The sequence below is a fragment of the Pararge aegeria genome, chromosome 4 (genome assembly GCF_905163445.1).
Source record: "Pararge aegeria chromosome 4, ilParAegt1.1, whole genome shotgun sequence".
Taxonomy (NCBI): Eukaryota; Metazoa; Arthropoda; class Insecta; order Lepidoptera; family Nymphalidae; genus Pararge; species Pararge aegeria.
In genome coordinates, this window is record NC_053183.1 from 14,500,042 (window position 1) to 14,518,996 (window position 18,955).

Sequence of the window (18,955 nt, forward strand, 5' to 3'; positions counted from 1 at the left end):
TTTTTATCATACTTAATACAATTTTAAAAATTGTGTATAAAATGACAGTTAATGCTGCAGAGCTCTTAAATAAATAAAACATTGGAACTAACTAAACGGTAATTGCAGCAATTCGTACCTGAAAAAGGACTCAATCCAAAAAAACATCAGTTATATCTGATAGAGATATTATAATTGTGTTTGTATTCTCATTTGCACTCAATACCTTCTGTCATCTAATATATCAAGACGTTACGCTTTTGATATATTTGATGACAGAAGGTAGTAATAAGTTGTAATAGAAGGATAATATAATAACCGACGTCGCCAATTTTTTTACGCCGATCTGTGATTGATTTTCTGTGTATTGCATTCAGTAAAAGTGTTGACGTTCATTCATTCATCATATCAATAGTTAAACTGAGATGAAATATCTCAAAGAAGCTTAGTGTGATTTGGATCCGATTTATTAACGTCCAAATAAAAAAAAATAAGTTATTTATCTCATATACAAATCCGATTAAAATATACATATTATATAATCATAAGAATTACGAGATTTATGTTATTAAAGGCCTCGAAATAAATGTCGTTTTGGGAGCTCTTATATATACAATTTGAGACCATTTTTAATTTAGATATATAAAATAACCATATACAATGATGCTACTTCAGTTATACAAAACTCCCGACTCTCGAATCCCGGCCATTTAAACCGGTAAGCGAGATAAGGATGGCACTGTTTCGAGACCTGTCTTGGTCTCTAACTGAATAAGTACCCGATTCCCTGATTTTTCTAAAAATGTAAAATTATTCGAAGTTTTTCAGGAATATTCTCTATACTTAATGGATAAATTAATTTGCCCTTCTATCAGATGCGTCAGAATGTTTAGGAAATCCCTAAATAGGACCGATTATTTTTCAGCTTAGTTTTGGTGAAAAAGGGTGCAATGAAGATAAACATTTTAGTATTTAATAGACACGGTTTAGCGAGGCATGTGAGCGATTGATTAAGGGATGGATAAGATGGGTGTCCCACAAATATGACTATCTAGCGAACTATCAAATCCTTGGTAGAAGAAGAACCCATAACGTTGTTTGAGAACGTACATGTACCAAAAAGTATTTTACTTTTTTTTTAAACTAGAAAACTAATGTCCTGACTAACTGATGTACATTGGATCAACGCCCGCGCGCTCGAACGTGGTGGAGGGTCTGATAAATGCAAAATAGAACAGCTACGGTCAATGAACCCAGTCAACGCTCAAACTAGTTACCGCTCATTAAATGCCTGTTAAAGAGAATTAATTGCGAACGAAATCGATATATTGGTTTTAATAATGTACTTCAGCCAGTTATTAAGCGGTTTCCATGCCCTGAAGTAGATCAAAGATTTACGATGAAATACCGTATAATAATTTAGAAAATTGGAACGTTACTTTTCGAATTTTACAGTAATTTAGATGGTAAGAACCATTTAGTTATTCAAGGACTCCTGTCATATAAACTAACCACTTTTTTATTTGTTACTTGGCGCGTAGTACTGGTTCGCTAGGTCAAGCAACTCCCTTCGTAGCTGTAGAGCTTGAGCGCGCAAGTGTTGCTCGCGCGTGCGTATGATTTTGTATTGCTCTTCGCGTTCTTCCGTGCGTTGGTCGGCTAGCCAGCGGAGGTACAGTTCTGGAATAATAATTGACAATCAATACTATTATTTCATCTTATAATAATAATAAATGAATGAATGAATAAATGAATAGACTTTTATCGCACACCACATAAACATACAGAAAAATTGTAAATAAAAATTTAAATTCAAAATTCATTTATTTCAAGTAGGCCTAAATTTAACAAAAAGTTTTTAAAATTTAGCGGCCATATCGCTTCATAGCGATCTCTTCCAGGCAACCAATCGCGTAAAACACAGTTCCAGAAGGATGGAGCTGGTGCAAATAAATATACATACATATCTGCATTTATACCTATATTTACAAATACTATATACAGTCAAACCTGGATAAGCGAAAGTTCAAGGGAGCACAATCTCATTCTCGCTTATAGAGGTTTCTCACTAACCCGAGTTTCTCGCTAATGCAGGTACATGGGTAGCGTTTCTCTCTTATAGAGGTACGCAGCAATAACAAGACATATATTCATGCACTATGTAATTTTATTTTATTTAGAACTTATTTACATTTAAAAAAATCCGTTAATTTCGTTTTGGTTTCTGTTTTTGTATTTTGAATGTTTGTTTCTAACTCATAAATTTTGTCGAATATTGCTTGCTCGACTGTCGCTTATAGAGGTATAGAAAAGTAGCAGTCTGACTAACAGAGGTCCATGAGGGAAAACGACTCTCTCTTACAAAGGTTTCTGTTTCTCGCTAATAGAGGTTTTGGGAGCTTAAAATGACGGGTCCTGGCTATTACTTTCACTTATAGAGTTTTCTCACTTATCCAGTTCTCACTTACCCAGGTTTGACTGTATATATATATATATATATATATATATATATAATAAACTTATAACATTAAATATAGATACTAATAATTAATAATAAATAAATTAAATTTTGAACTTATAGTAAATCTGCCTATTGTATGGATAAGAATAGTCAGGGAAACTATATATCGTCATCATCATATCAACCCATTACCGGCCCACTAAAAGGCCCGGATCCCACAATGAGAAAGGGGTTAAGTCCGTAGTCCAGCTCGCTGGCCGCCAGTGCGGGTGGACTCCACACGCCTTTGAGAACATTAAAGAGAACATGCACACAAGCAGGTTTCTTCACGATGTTTTCCTTCACCGTCGAAGCTAGTGATATTTTTATTACTTAAAACGCACATAAGTTATAAAAGTTAGAGGTGCGTGCGGGTGCGAACTCGCACCCCCCTAAAGTGAATCCAAAGTCCTACCCAGTGGGGTATTACCGCATCAACTTCAATTATATATAAACTCCTAAAAAATATAAACGTTAAGACATACCTTCCCAAATGACATAGCTCATAGGTGCAACAGACGGCCATATAACATTGGGCGTTGGATCGTACAGAGGGTTGATGTATGTCGTCAATTCATCGTGCTGGTTTATCCAAGACCAAATACTTGTGGTTTGGTCGTAGACGCCACGTGTTTCTCGCTCTTGGTCACTATCACAGAGGAATGTTCCTGGGATGGAGGAATTTATTTATTTATTAAGGTCCAAATAGTTTACTTAAAACTAAGAATTAATACAAAGAAAATATGACATACATCAATTAATAAGTCGCTTATAAATTAAACCATACGATACACAAAATTTCACAGCAAAAGTACTAATCTACCAAATTGTATACGTTGTTTGGTTATACTTTTTTTTATTTATATTTTTTGCGGTGCGCAATAAAGTATATTTAATGATTGATTTTGACGGCCGACTGGCGCAGTGGGCAGCGACCCTGTTTTCTGAGTCCAAGGCCGTGGGTTCGATTCCCACAACTGGAAAATATTGATGTGATAAACATGAATGTTTTTCAGTATCTGGGTGTTTATCTGTCTATTATAAGTATTTATGTATATTATTAATAGAAATATTCATCAGTCATCTTAGTACCCAGAAAACAAGCTACGCTTACTTTGGGGCTACATGGCGATGTGTGTATTGTCGTAGTATATTTATTTTTATTTATTTATTTATTGATTCATCTGAATTATAAAAAATTATATTATGAGTTTGAAATAAACAGATATATATTATTTTTTTCATTATTTATACTCTTTATTTGTACACCACACCAAGAACAGAAAAACAAAAGAACAAGAACAAACAATTCAAGAATATAGTAGGATACAAAAGGCGGCCTTATCGCTAAGTAGCGATCTCTGCCAGTATATGCTCTTATATTACATTATACATCCAAGTAGAACAATTCGAATTTAGAATTTAGAATAAAGGTACTGAAATGAGCTTTAAATATGCGAAAGTACATTTGCAGTTATCAATAGTTGTCAGGTTTCGGGGTTTCTATTCTGAAGTGAGCGTTTATTGGTAAATATAATAATATTGTGATTATTATTCATTGTTTTATTTGCGCTCAATTTTGGAAAACATCATACTAACAATAATATATGTTAATTTATATGCACAATCTACCTCTCTTCTTGAGCTGTGTTTTACGCCTTTGGTTGCCTGGAAGAGATCGCTATGTAGCGAAATTGTATACTTTTTGTTAAATTTTGATTTACAATTTTTCTATGTTTATGTGGTGTACAATAAAAGTGTATTCATTCATTCATTCATTCAATATAGCATTAAAAACTAAATTTACAAGATTTAAATGTATGCTGCCACAATTCACTGCAATAATAGCTGAATGGGCTCTGTAAGTTCTTATTTATGTGGTCTAACGATTGTAGAAAACTCACCAAATTGACTAGAATATGCGTGTTCAAACAGGGTGACAAGGAAGCACTGTCGATATTCGAAACTGCAGGGGAATTGCTCCAAGAATTGTCTCACGCAGTCCAAAAACAGGGGGAACGTTGGTGCCGATCTGGCCTGGGATGCTGAGTACGGACCTGATCTAAGCCGTGTTCCGAATGGATGGCCCGCTTGAAGCCAATCCCGCTCTATAAGAGCTTGTAACCTACAAATCAATGTGAATTATTGGGTAAATAGCTGGTTACGACATTTATCCAACAATTTTAGATTGATTATTAATAATTATTAGGTTAATAAGTTAGGTAGTCTTAAATGGCTTAATTTTGGCTATAGATAGTTTATAAGCCAAAAAGTGCATAGGATGGTTTTTCACTCAGAAAATGCACAATTTCTATGGAATAGAAAACTCTTTCTACTAAATGTCCCATCGTTTGGCCGAAATTTTGTAGTATTTGTAAAACTCAATGATATAGGAACAACGTGTAACCGAATTACGAAATACTGTTGAAAGGTGCATAAGTGTATTATATATACCATAACGAATCACCCTGTAAAAAAATTAAATCAAAAGAACTTATTTTTCGATACAAACTAAGTTCGAAAATAAGTGTTTACTTTTGACAGCCCTATTGAAGATAAAATACCGATACACGCAAAGTACCTACGCTACGCGACCCTAACATACAATTGATTCAATAAGTAAGTAGGTAATTAGAATAGTATCTTTGCAATAGATTCTTAATAATAAAATTAATTGTTCTTCTCTATTACAGAGCTTTAGTTACAAAGTTCCCATGAGATATCCGAGGTACCCTATTAAAACCCTCTTAATTTTCCCTCGCCGTTCAACAGATATGGGTGCCAACTCACCAGTCCCTAGGTTTTGTAAATTTTATAACCAGTTCAATATTGTAGACATACATTGTGGTCAGTGGCGGTACTACCATACAAGCCGAAAAGCCGGGCTTCCGAAATGAAATTAACAAAATAATTAAAACTTGATAGCAATGAGGATATAAATACAATGTTTTAACTTTTGCTCAATAATGTATATACTCTTTGTCTACTTTACTGCAAGCACTAAGTTACTCTGGCAGGTAGTCTCTGTGGTAGCAAGCAGCCGAACTATCACTTATGGAGGGTAGAGGTAAGGAGAGTCATCTGTGTATATGAAAAAGTGTCGTCAAAATGTATTAAATTAGGATGGCGCCACATCAGGATAACTCTTAAAAGAAGCGCCAAATATAAATATTGTTAGAGTAGGCTTGAAAAATAAACAAGGAAGTATGGAGATACAAGGAAGTAAGGTTATATTTACCACAATATTTTGTACAACGTAAGTTGTTGAAATTCTCAATAATTAACTACTTTAGTCGATAATGACATTAAATTTTTTAGCTCGGCATACTTCAATTCATCTACGATTGCTACATTCATACCATACCCTGTGCATCCACCAGCGCCATTGTGGAGGATTTTTGAACTGTTATTTAGCGCATACACTGGACACTTTTTCAACTTTTCTCCCATATAAGATGACTCTCCTTACCTCTACCCTCCATACTATCACTATCGCGCTCTTCGCGTGTCTTCGTACGCGATCGGAGGCCCCGCTTTGTCTCGCTCACACTCATTTGCTTATATGGGGCTTTTATTTAACTGCTCTCTCTCATAGAAATTTCAATGTATTTAGCAGAGACAATCTAGATTATTTAATAATTTAGTATGGAGATCAAATGCCAGATTGCGAGTTGAAGTTAGTGAAGATGACCAGCGAGCGAATTGAAACAACTTCACGCATGTTATTGTTTGCGTTACAACTAGTTGACACTTGACAGATTCATTATTATTGATTAGTAACTTACTTAGTTAGGAGTTTATTATTGTTTTTTTGAGTTGAATAGTGCATTTTACTGGTTTGTTTTCTTAAAAATTATAGTAAATATTGTAAAATATGAGCTCAATTTGTGTGCAAATTGTTTCTGTGGCGAAATCAAAAAATAATTGGCGAACAACAGGTATATTTTTGCATTTTTTTTTTCTAATGAAAATAATGGTTGGAACTCTGCTGGTTACGACATTAATTACCAGGCATCATAAGAATTAAAGAGAGCAGAACTCAAAGAAACACTATGATTACTTTTTAATTTTGGCAAACATTGCATAGAAACTTCTTTATAATAATTCGCGTGCTGACCCTAACCGTAGTGTTTTTCAAAGATTTGTTGATATGGGTTGTCATTTAGCACAACAAGAATGGTGAGATCATGACGAGTTAAATTTTTCCTTTAGGTAACTGGGCTTGCCCAAATTCAAAACCCTAGGAACGTCACTGATTGTGGTTCTCTGGCCGAATTCCGGAGATCAATGGAATTAGCTTTAAGTAAAGTATAATAATTTAATTTATTTTTTCCTTCCTACACTGTATACACTTTCATCTTGTTTGTGTAGTTGTAAGCTAGTTTAACGCTTTTTTATTGCATGCGGTGTTTACCTGTACCTACGTACAGGTAAACACCGCATGCAAAATTACATTTTGTCTTTATACAGTATAATCTAGTTTAAATTGTTTTTTTGAAATGGAAAGCTGTTGGTGAAACAAATAAATACACAGGCAGATCCAGATTGAAATAATAGTTAGGTAATTACCCCCGTATAGTCCGGCAGTCTGGATTCAGAATAATTTGAACTAATGAGCAGACTAATAATGTTGCGTCTTCGCCCCGCGTTCCGTGTATTAAGACAGGTTCGGCTTTCTGAAAGTACGAAGGATTTTTTTAAATAAAGTGTACGCGAAGCTTGCCTATTTCATTCATCCATAGATTTCATTTACATTAAGAAATTCACAATAGCTGTGATAGCCCAGTGGGTAGGAGCTCGACTTCACTTTCGGAGTTCGAGTTCGAATCCCAGCACGATCCTCTAACTTTTCTAAGTTATGTGCGTTTTAAGTTATTTAAATATCACTTGCTTCAACGGTGAACGAAAACATCGTGAGGAATCCTGCATGCCTGTGACTCCTCCATAATGTTCTTAAAGGTGTGTGGAGTCCACCAATCCGCACTGGGCCAGCGTGGTGGACTACGGCCGTAACACCTTCCCATTGTGGGAGGTGACTGATAATGGGCCGGTAATGGGTTGATATGATGAATAAATCCACACGACTAGCCAAAAACGGAATGTATTAGTTTGCAGTGTTCATGTACGACTGTATGCGAGTTTCTCCATTCTTACTTCTAAATAGCTGAACAAATGTTGCTGAATGATGAAAAAAACCAATATGGCGGCAGTGTGGTTCGATTTTCAAATATGAAAATTCGTAGTGTTACTATTTTTTATTACGTATAATTAACTCTAAGTGTTCACTTTAGACCAACTAACAGGGAGAGCCACAGTTTATCTATGGCTCTCTATGAGCAAATGTTGCTCAATACAACTGGGCATACAAAATTATTCCTCCATTTCAATTTGCAACTAAAAACATTGACGATATATTTATTTATGATTACAGAGAAAAATACAGTGACAAACTACAAAAGCATAAAGAGCTCTGACTATGTTAGTGGACAAAAAGGATAAAATAAAATACAAAAAAAACATTTCCAAGGAGGTAATTTTCCAATTTTTTTTTTAAATTTAGTCGTAAATAACCAGCCAATTGAAACTAGATTTTTGCCTTTTAAAAAGTCGAAGCCACGCCACGGATTATGATTAAATCACAGAATTAAGAACATACAGAAACCGTGTACATGACTCATATTGAAGCATCAAAAACCATTCCATTTTAGAATGGTTTTTCGAACAAACGGTTAATCACTTCATACCATTTAGCAATTGACAGTAATTTTACCTGTAATGTTCTAAGCGTTCACCATAAAATGTGAAAATGGGAAAAAGTTTGCGTGTGAGCTAGCAACATTCCGCGTGTGTAAAGTGAGAAGTATGCGTCACTGTTTTTGGACACAATGCACTGCATACAATAATGGCTGAATGAGGATTGAGATTTGTGTGTGTATTTTCATAATCCAATGAATTAAATATTTAAATCAGATAAAATATAATTTGCAAGGCTGCAGGCTATGGACCTCAAAAGAAAGCTCCGAATAACTTGACTGTCAATAGAGAGCTATACTAGGAGTATCTCAATTTGAAACAATCAGAAAGGTGAAGATCCGTAGAAGAAATGAGTTATTGAGTTGGAATAGCCAAAAGGCATACCTGGTGTATATGCTGAGCAATTATACAGGCAGTGTGCAGCGAATTTCTCACAGCCTCCGGCCACCCACTGGACTCTAGTTTCGATAACCACTTGTCACTCGATATCTCCCGATCTACGCATGCTGAAAAGCAAAACAATAAAAACATCGGTTAACTTCTGCAGGGGACAAAAATGCAAAATTCAAAATTAATTTATTTCAAGGAGGCCTAATATAAGCACTGTTGAAACGTCAAGCCTGTCTGTTTGTAATGACTCTACCACCGGTTCGGAAGGCAGATTCTACCGAGAAGAAGCCGGCTAGAAACTCAGCAGTTCCTCTTTTCCAACATCAACAATTTACGTTTTACATTTTAACATTCATTTTTCTAACTTGTGAGAGATGAAAGCGGAGCCGGATGGTTCCAAACAACCTTGTCATTAAGAAATTCATCAATTGTATAGTAACTTCGCTATAATAAATGTGTTTTAACATGTTCTTTAAACTTATGCATTGGTAGGTCCAAAATTACCTTAGGGATCATATTATAAAAGCGTATACTCAATCCCACAAATTACTTCTGTACCTTTCGCAGACGATATGCAGATGTCACTAATTTATGACCATTTCTTGTAAATCGACTGTTTATATCCACTTTTTGTTTATAAAGACTATATACGTTGTCTTACAAATACTATATTATTAAGTATATTGTGAAGCTACAGTAAGTATATCTATTTATTTAAACTTCTCACGGAGGGATTCGCGTCCATATATTGATCGTACAGCTCTTTTCTGCAATATAAATATACTTTCGATATCAGCAGCTTTACCCCAACAAGATTCCGTATAAGGACATAACACTATGAAAGTACGCAAAATAAACAAGCCTAGCTATTTCAACGTCAGTAATCTGTCTAATTTTTCTGATATAGTTTACCCGCTAGTGTATATATATAGACAAAAATCATTTCCCCCGGTTATATCCCCTGACCAGTAGCGTGCATTGAGGGTATGTACAGGGTATGCACTAAGCAGATGATATAAAACAAAAAAAATCCAGCACATGTTATAAAAACTTAAGCATCGGCATTTCAAAAATTATAAAATGCCTACACATAAGTTTTTAATAACTCATATTTGAGATTTTCTTTATTTTATATTATCTCCATACCCTGTGCATACCTTCTACGCAAGCGATTGCCCCTGACAAAGGATATAATAAACGTGTCCACCTGCTAAAGAACGGGAACATGGAGTAGGAGAAGTTTACCCCCGCTTATTATAACACATATATTATTTGGATTTTATTTCCACTTGTGCACCAGTGCTATGAACTCTTGATAAAGCTGTGGGAAAAGTCAATTTTTGATCCTTTCCCCGGGGAAATAATTGTCTCCTACCCAACTCTGTGACTTTTTTTTTTAATACACGTTACAAGTTAGCCCTTAACTGCAATCTCATCTGTTGGTAAGTGATGATGCACTCTAAGATGGTAGCGGGCTAACCTGTTAGGGAGTATGGTATGGTCACACTTGTTATCGGTTTCTACGTGACATCGCACCGTAGGGTGGTAACGAGCCACGGATAAGCCACCAGACAGGCCGGAGAAAATTCAAAAATTATAAATTCCAATTTCATGCCGGGAATCGAACCCGGAAGCTCCTTATAAGATCCACAGCGCTTACCGTTGCGCCAGGGAGGTCATCTCATTTTAGACCTAAATGTAAGACTACTAGCTGGCGTTCTATGTCCGCGTTTATTAAGGTTTTTTACAAATCCCGTGAAAACCGTATATTTTCCCGGGATAAAAAGTAGCCTACGTTACTCTCCGTCCTTTTAACTAACACTTCGCCAAAAATCAAGTTGATTACTATCCTCGTCAGGCCCTCGGGGGTCTACCAACGCTTCGTTTACCGGTGCGAGGTCGCCATTCCAGCAGTCTTTTGTTTTCCCGGGATAAAAAGTAGCCTATGTTACAGTGGCGTGCACTGGGTTTCTTACCAGGGTATGCATAAATGTAGTGGAAAATTTGCCAAAAATTCCAAAAATGCACCTACTATACGAGTTATATATCAATTTTAGGGTAGGCACTTCTGTGTTACTTCCCGTCCTTTTAACTAACACTTCGCCAAAAATCAAGTTTACCGGTGCGAGGTCGCCATTTTAGCACCTTGGGACTCCAACGTCTATCTGTTTTTCGAGCTATGTGCCCCATTGCTTCTTCAGCTTCGCGACTGTGATGAAATTGTGATGAATCATCATCATCTTCATCACATCAGCCCGTTACCGGCCCACTACAGAGCACGGGTCTCCACAATGACAAGGAGTCAAGGCCGTAGTCCACCAAGCTGGCCCAGTGCGGATTGGTGGACTCCACACACCTTTGAGAACATTATGTAGAACTCTCAGGCATGCAGGTTTCCTCACGATGTTTTCCTTCACCGTTGAAGCAAGTGATATTTTAATAACTTAAAACGCACATAACTAAGAAAAGTTTGAGGTGCATGCTGGGATTCGAACTCGGCCCCCCGAAAGAGAAGTCGAGCTCCTACTTAATGATGATTAAATAATGTTAAAAGCTCCATACAAAGCTTGCTACCTTCGATAAGTTTGGAAAAGCTCTCCAATAATTGCTGCTGATTATCCACCTCGTCCATAGATCTATTATATATTTTCCATTGCGAATAGTTTGCGGCACTTTCGCTCCCTCCTCCTACAAACATAAAATATAATGTACTGTTCACAGCTAGATCTTCTTATTACCGATTGGCGCAGTGGGCAGCGACCCTGCTTTCTGAGTCGAAGGCCGTGAGTTCGATTCCCACAGCTGGCAATTGTTTGTGTGATGTACATGAATTTTTTAAGTGTCTGGGTGTTTATAATATCTATATTATAAGTATTTATGTATATTATAAATAATAATATTCATCAGTCATCTTAGTACTCATAACACAAGCTACGCTTACTTTGGGGCTAGATGCCGATGTGTGTTTTATTATGTACTGTCATAGTATATTTATTATTATTATATAGGTGCTGAAAATGCAAAAAAAGGAATAAAATAAAGTGACAAGTAACTTTACTAAAGCTTTGAATCTTGATTAGTATTAAAAAGGGAATAAAGTCAGCAGCACAAGGCAAATTCAGAAAAAATAATTTTAGTTTTTATTATTCATTTCCCATGAATAAAAAACTGAAATTGAATGACTTTGACGACCTATGACGCGTATATACATTACTGTTCACATTATGTTGTGGCGATGGTGATACTACATATGTTACTTTTAAATTTTAACTAGGAAAGTTCCAAACGCTCCCTGTAGGGTTAGCATAACCACAAGAAATGTATCTCCGCCCATTATCACGTCTATTACTATATACTATACTTGCAAGCCTTGCTGGTAAAGAAGAAGCTTACAAAAAACTTAGCTGGTTTTTATTTTTGTTATCACCATCACACAGTCAGTGAACCATGAAGTTAGAGCAATTGACGCTAAATTTGTATATTCCTACTAATATTATAAATTGTAATTATCATATGACATCCAATTGTATATCTCTTTTTAACCAGGTCTTCACAGTGAAGCAATTAATAAATTAAATATTGATCTCACCAGTATAGCAGATTGGGCTCATATGAACCAGTTAGTCCAAAATCCTATCAAATCCAAATATATGTTGCTTGGATCACGCCAAGCAATAGCAAAAGTATCACCCAACGATTATGCAGTACGTGTTAAAAATGAAACATTACAGTACACTAATGAGGCCAGAAATCTGGGAGTACTAATGGATAGTGAACTTCGTTTTGAGAAGCACATCCTTGAAAATGCACGCAGCTGCTTCTACAGGTTAAGAACACTATACCGGATGCGGAAATACCTAAGCGTAGATGTGCGTGTTAAGGTATGTGAGACTTTAATACTCTCGAAGCTTAACTATGCTGATGCACTGTACGGCCCACGACTGCTTGTTCGCACTCAGCGTCTGATACAACGCGTTCAGAATGCCTGTGCTCGGTTCTGTTTTCATATTCCACCTAGAACGCATACCTCACCGTTTATTAACGACGCCAAACTACTTAATATGAAAACAGGAAGGGATTTGCATTTAGCTTCATTACTTTTCGGAGTATTAAAGTTATATATATTAAAGAGTATACGTTTTATCCCGACATTAAGCTCGGTTCCTTTGGGAGAGGGGATAAGTGTTTGACGGTTTTACATCATAACTCCGACAAATTATAAGCGATTTAAATAATTATTTTTGTAATATAGAGGTTATAATATGTGTTTAATTTGCCAAAACTGTGGTTGGAGATACAGGACAGAACTCCTCAGCGGACAGCAGCAAACCCCTCATTTAAGGCCTAGCGATACTACATACTTGAATTTTTTTAGTTCTACAACTAAATTGAATGCCATCAAAAAACAAAATCAAACGCAGACGAAGTCGCGGGCAACACCTAGTATTAAGTAAGCTTGTATTTATCATTTATACAATTTTCAATCTAAACAGTAGTTGACTCTTTGAAATTATTGAGACGAAAAATTAGGAGACCGAAAATATACGGATGAGCTTAATATGTTTTATTAATTTTACCTTTATTTTGCTGCTGTAGTATCGCATTGGAGCTTCTTAGGTCGTATATAATGCCTTTCATACCGGCACTCACTACTGTATTTAATATCGCCTCGTCAGGCCGACAGCGACGATGTTTAGGTCCGTACAGTGGCTGTCCAGCTCTTAATAACACTGCCTGGAAACAATCGAAAATCGCTAGTTCAATAGCCTTTTAGAAGCAGTAGAGCTTTTTATGACAGAGCTCGTCCGGGCAGCGGCGTGCACTGCATATATGCACAAAAGCACTGCCTACCCTAAAACTTTTATATTACTCGTATAGGAGGTAAATTTTCTACATTTCATGCCATCTATCTGCTTTATGCCTTCCCTGGTCAAAAGCCCTGTGCCACTGCGTCCGGGGAAGTACTACCGCAATGCTTACTTCTGCAGCCAAGCAGCCTTGCAGCGAGCCTTGACGTCTGAAGGGCGTGGTTGCCCGTGTAATTACAGGTTCATGAGGCTTAACACCTTCAGTTAATGGACCCAGCGTGGCAATTTGTAGGATGCGTTCCTTACATGCGCTGCAAAGTGTTTTTTTGTTTGTAGGTTTTTACACCTACCATCAATATATATAGCCCACCGGGCTATTATATATTCAGCCTTTCAAAGTTCATTCCATACAGATCATAGAGACTACAAGTTACAGAGTATAGATAGATACTAATACAGTTGTTTCCTTGAATATAAACTTACACCGTTATTATGTCTATAGGAGAGTACAGGAAACCTGCCACCTTGTCTGAATGTTGCAGCAGCAGCCAATGTTTCATCATCAATTACTTTAGGCACGACGACACCCTTGGGGTAAGCAGGACACACTGTATAGTGTTGGTTCACACGTGATATCCTCCATTCCTCTGTGGCTAACACTTTCGTGAATTCTCCTTCAACACTGAAAGATTTTAAAGAGTCATCTTTATTATACTATTTATTAATTAATTAATTATTATCATTTTATGTATCGGCCAGAATCTAATTTCACTTTGCCAATTAGCCATTTCTCAAAAATATTGCTATCATGCTGGATAAATTATGAAAAGGACAGCACTACTTTTAGGCCTGTAAATATATATAGTATGTACTTTGTTTGTATTAGTTGAGTACCACCATCCTTAAATTTAGACATTTGTCTGCAGTGTACATTCGTGTGTCGAAATTCGGATAATTCAGATGTCTGACACTTAGTTTTTTGAATTTCTATTGTTTGACTACAGTAATTAATTAAAAAGAAACTTTAAATGGTTAATATAATAAAAAGCTTTGTAGTTAAATTAGGTACTAAATCGTTATATCACAAATACAAAAGTGCGTTTGTTTGTTCCTTCTTTACGTCCTAACTAAGCAACCAATCGACTAGGTTTTTGGCATAGAGTTAGTTTGTGTAGACGGCCGATTGGCGCAGTTTGCAGCGACCCTGCTTTCTGAGTCCAAGGCCGTGGGTTCGATTCCCACTACTGGAAAATGTTTGTGTGATGAGTATGAATGTTTGTCAGTGTCTGGGTGTTTATATGTATATTGCTATTATTTATGTATATTATTCATAAAAATATTCATCAGTCATCTTAGTACCCATAACACAAGCTACGCTTACTTTGGGGCTAGATGGCGATGTGTGTATTGTCGCAGTATATTTATTTATTTATTTTAATGGACGAGACAATAACAAGATAAAAAGATTTTTTTAATTATTTATCCCAGGAAAAAAACGGTTCCCATGGAACATTTAAAAAAACCGTAACGTTAGTATTTAATAACGCATTGATTAAATTTTTTCACTTTTTTTTCTAGAGTAGCGTAGCGGTGTACTACTAACTATTTGATCTGACTGAAATTTGTACACATATAAAAAATTAAACAAACAAATAAAGATAAAAAAAACTACCTGTATAATGTATACCCATTTTCCATGATGGGGTGCATATGTCTATAAAAGAATGGATAAAAGAGAATTGGGTCCTGTATACTAGACAAGTTCTCCAGGGTTTGCGCCACAAGGTTCAATTCTGTTGTGCTACAGATGTCCAGTTGGAATATTCGAAGATCCTTACATTTTAGAAAGAGAGATCCACCCTGTATTATACCTCCACCCACTTTAGTCTCTTTTTTCTCTATACTATCTATATTCTTGTGTAGAAGCTAAAAATAAATTTAGTGTATGATTTTTTATTTTATTAAAGTCTAAGACAAAGTTATAATGTGTAAGTAAGTAAAAAATGTATATAGCATTGAGATTATGTGTCAACTTCATTCTTAAACACAAAACTAAAGCTATAATTATTACATCTTCATAATATTAAAACATAAAATAATATTACACTAAAAGATTACAGATGCATAATCAAGAAAATTATTTCCAAAACTCTTCCATTGTAATAAAACAAAAGTAATATTTTTGTGATTGTATTTACTTATCTGGTAAATATAAAAATAATAGTGGTTTAATGGTTTCATCCCTAAATCAGATGGTATTCATTATTTCATTCATTTATAATTAAAACAGATTAGCAGCACTACCAGAAGAACAAATTTAAACAAATGGCAGAAAAATTGGCAGAGAAAGTGTGTAGTATAGGCTCCGGAACGGTTGGACCGATTTCAATGAAACTTTCAGGGAATCTCGGGATTGACCTGGCGAGTAATCCTGTTAAGTTTGGTGAAGATCGGAGCACTCCTATTTTTGAACTGTCAAATACAGCTTTTATTTACTATGATGATATTCTATTGTTGGCTGTACATGGGTGTAGATAATGATCTTCACCCGCTCGAGAAGAGAATAGGAGAGAATGAATACGGAGAGAAATAAATGATTTAATATATTATGAGACTTAAATTAAAAATTTATTGTTTAAATAAAATAAAGCAAAATCTAGCCCGGCAAAGCGGGCTGGGTACGCTTGGGTCATATAAAAACATTATTAATGATGTCAATACAGGATGCCCAGCTACACCACTTGAGTACTCCTTACCGGATGGTAAGTTTTTAATCAGTGTGAACATGTAATGTGCAATTTCTGATACATTTGGCCCTATACAATATTTAACTAAATTACGAAACACTGCTGAAGGATGCATTACTATATTTGGTTACAATTATATCTGATTTCTTTCAGTAATTAACTATGTCCCACAACACATATTTAATAAAGTGGCAGGAGTCACTTGATTTTACTCCTGCATGTGATTTAAGGGGTTGTATCTGATTTCTTTCAGTAAGAAATCTAAGGCAGTGGTTTACTCAAAAACTGTTAACATATCAATATCACAGATAAGTCTCAGAGACAGTAAATAATGTAATTCTAAAGCCTCTAAAGTAATATTTCAGTTTTCATTTACAGGTTGTATACTTGGATCAGCAACTTCATTTTCCTGATCAAAACTAGACCTGAGTCAACTTACAAACAGTAAATTACTAATACTGCATTGAGTGAATTATCATCATATCAACCCATTACTGGCCCACTATAGGGCACTGGTCTCCACCCATTATGAAAAGGGGTTAAGGCTGTAGTCCAACATGCTGGCCCAGTGTGAATTGGTGGACTCCACACACTCTTGAGAACTTTATGGAGAACAATCAGGCATGCAGGTTTCCTCTCTATTGAAGCAAGTGATATTTTGATTGCTTAAAAAGCTGAGATTCAAACTCGCCCCCCAAAAGTGAAGTTAAAGTTCTAGCCACTGGGCTATCAACTTTTAAATTCATACCAAGATGAAAAACCAGACTAAAAACAAGGCCCGCCCATTTATTTCCGAATGAGAAGTTTATCCAAAACCAAGAATTGAATTTTAATATGTTTGTTCCTGAAGCAGGACTAGCACAGACAGGAGACAAAATTTGCATCCCCCTATTATATCCGCTGACAAGGAATACCACCTGCAAAAGCACAGGAATATGGAATAGCAGAAGTTAACCCTTGTTTATTAGGTATAACACATATATATCATATTCACTTTTGCATGTCTTCTCTGAGAGTTGATAAAGCTGTGGGAGAAGATCAATTTTATATCCTTTCCCCAGGGAGATAATTGTCTCCTGCCCATGCTAGCCGTGCAAGAATTCTTTTAAAAAATAATATTATATTTTAATCAAGGCCATTGAGTATTTTTCTTATCAAATTGGAATCTACTCCCTTGAGGGGTTTGTGGGGAGTTGAGATACCAACAAATACGCAAACCAAATTTCACCTTTATCATTATAATTTCTACAAGTGTAGCCGTACTATGGCTTTCATGAACACAGGCACGCAAATAAAACAAGAGTTTTTACCTACCCATAACTCACGAACGCCTTCTTTTCTAGAGCTTAAAATTAGGTGATGTCCAGTTATACAGACTGTTCCATCAACGTTATCATGGTGAGGGTATTTTAGTATAACTCCGTCTAGTTTGTTGATAAGAATAAGCTCTATGAATTCCATTAGACCGATCTTTGGATATCAATTTCCTAGGCTAGTTATAATCTAAATCTCATTACTTCAAAAGAAATCACCAACTTTGAAAATAAATCAATTCGTAATTTGACAGTCTTGACAGTGACTTTTATTGACATGAATGGTTTTGGCTTTGACATAAGCTTTGACAAATAGAAACAGCTGTGAGCTGGATGTAGGCATGGTCTTGTTGAACTCATTTCGAACGTCAGTATAAAAAAAACGATGGAGAAAGTTCAATTACTTTGGAGTATTGAAACTATTTTTATTTCAATTAAATACTGGAGTGGATCAATCAAAAACCACCAGCTATTGACCTAACTCACAACAATCTTTTCTGTTGTAACAAATATCACGTCCTCCTCATTGTCTAAGATACAGTTTACTATAAAAATTACCCAAAAAAGGACATATCTGTCTTTTTGACATGACAAAAATAATGGTCCTTTAAGACTATACCGGTGTTGACTGTTGGCTAATTGTTTTCTACAGTACAAACTCAAAAATTCACGCAAAATTAAGCATAAAGCATTTAATTTTTAAAATTCCAAAAAGAGAGACATTTTATTTCCACCAATCAATCAATCAATTTTTTATTTTGCTTGAATATGGTACATGCAATATGTTGACATAGGTGTTAATTAAATTTTATAAGTATCACATATCCTGGCAAGATTTGCGTGCAAAAATTATTCGTTAATGATTTTATCAATTTTCTACATTAAATAACAAGTCACATTTAAATAATTAATTAAAAGTAAGAACACAAAAAAAAGGAAATGAAAATATCAGATTAAATAAAAAATTAATACCGCGCGCTTTATGTACCTGCCACTTTAGTTATAGATTTATAACAAAAAAATAATATTTGTAAATAGATCTTAGCTATATGAGAATCAATATTAAAACCGATGGGTAAGACTTCAGCTTCCCTATCTGTAGGGCCGAATTGGGTACGCATTATTGATAAAATCGCACATAAGTTTTTTAATTTATATGCGATTTAATCAATTTTATTCATAAAATATCATTCGCTTGAACGTCGAAGGGAAACAACATGTGGAAACCTGTTTGCCGGAGAGTTCTCCAAAATTTCTAAAATGCGTGTAAAGTCAAGTAATCCGCACTTGGAAAGCGTGATGGACTTTAACATATAGCGTTTTCATTCTAAGAGGAGACCGTGCTCTATTAAGCGGCTGGTGATGGGCTGAAAATTATTATGATGGTGAAATGATAATCGATTGTATTGTGTTTAATTAAACGAATCAAAAATCGATCTAGTTTTGAATAAATCAAACACTAAA

At 35.4% G+C, this 18,955-nt stretch overlaps 1 protein-coding gene across 1 annotated transcript; it reads right to left on the reverse strand.

The window, feature by feature from the left end:
• Positions 1-153: 153 nt before the first annotated feature.
• LOC120637678 (myotubularin-related protein 9) lies at positions 154-17,759 on the reverse strand. Its single transcript, XM_039909623.1, has 10 exons — positions 17,493-17,759; positions 15,104-15,357; positions 13,915-14,113; positions 13,201-13,357; positions 11,198-11,311; positions 8,618-8,739; positions 7,049-7,155; positions 4,384-4,604; positions 2,965-3,147; positions 154-1,659 (listed from the first exon to the last, which is right to left on the reverse strand). Exons 1-10 carry the CDS (start codon positions 17,637-17,639, stop codon positions 1,499-1,501), a joined length of 1,665 nt encoding a protein of 554 aa, XP_039765557.1. The 5' UTR covers positions 17,640-17,759; the 3' UTR covers positions 154-1,498.
• Between the last annotated feature and the right edge of the window lie 1,196 nt (positions 17,760-18,955).

What these genes read in the sequence shown, in the direction of transcription:
- LOC120637678 (XM_039909623.1), bottom strand. Translation starts at nt 17,639, where the DNA reads ATGGAATTCATAGAGCTTATTCTTATCAACAAACTAGACGGAGTTATA. An exon ending in AATGGGTATACATTATACAG is followed by an intron (nt 14,114 to 15,103) that starts GTAGTTTTTTTT and finishes AAAATCTTTCAG; the next exon opens with TGTTGAAGGAGAATTCACGA. An exon ending in TTGCTCAGCATATACACCAG is followed by an intron (nt 7,156 to 8,617) that starts GTATGCCTTTTG and finishes TCGTACTTTCAG; the next exon opens with AAAGCCGAACCTGTCTTAAT.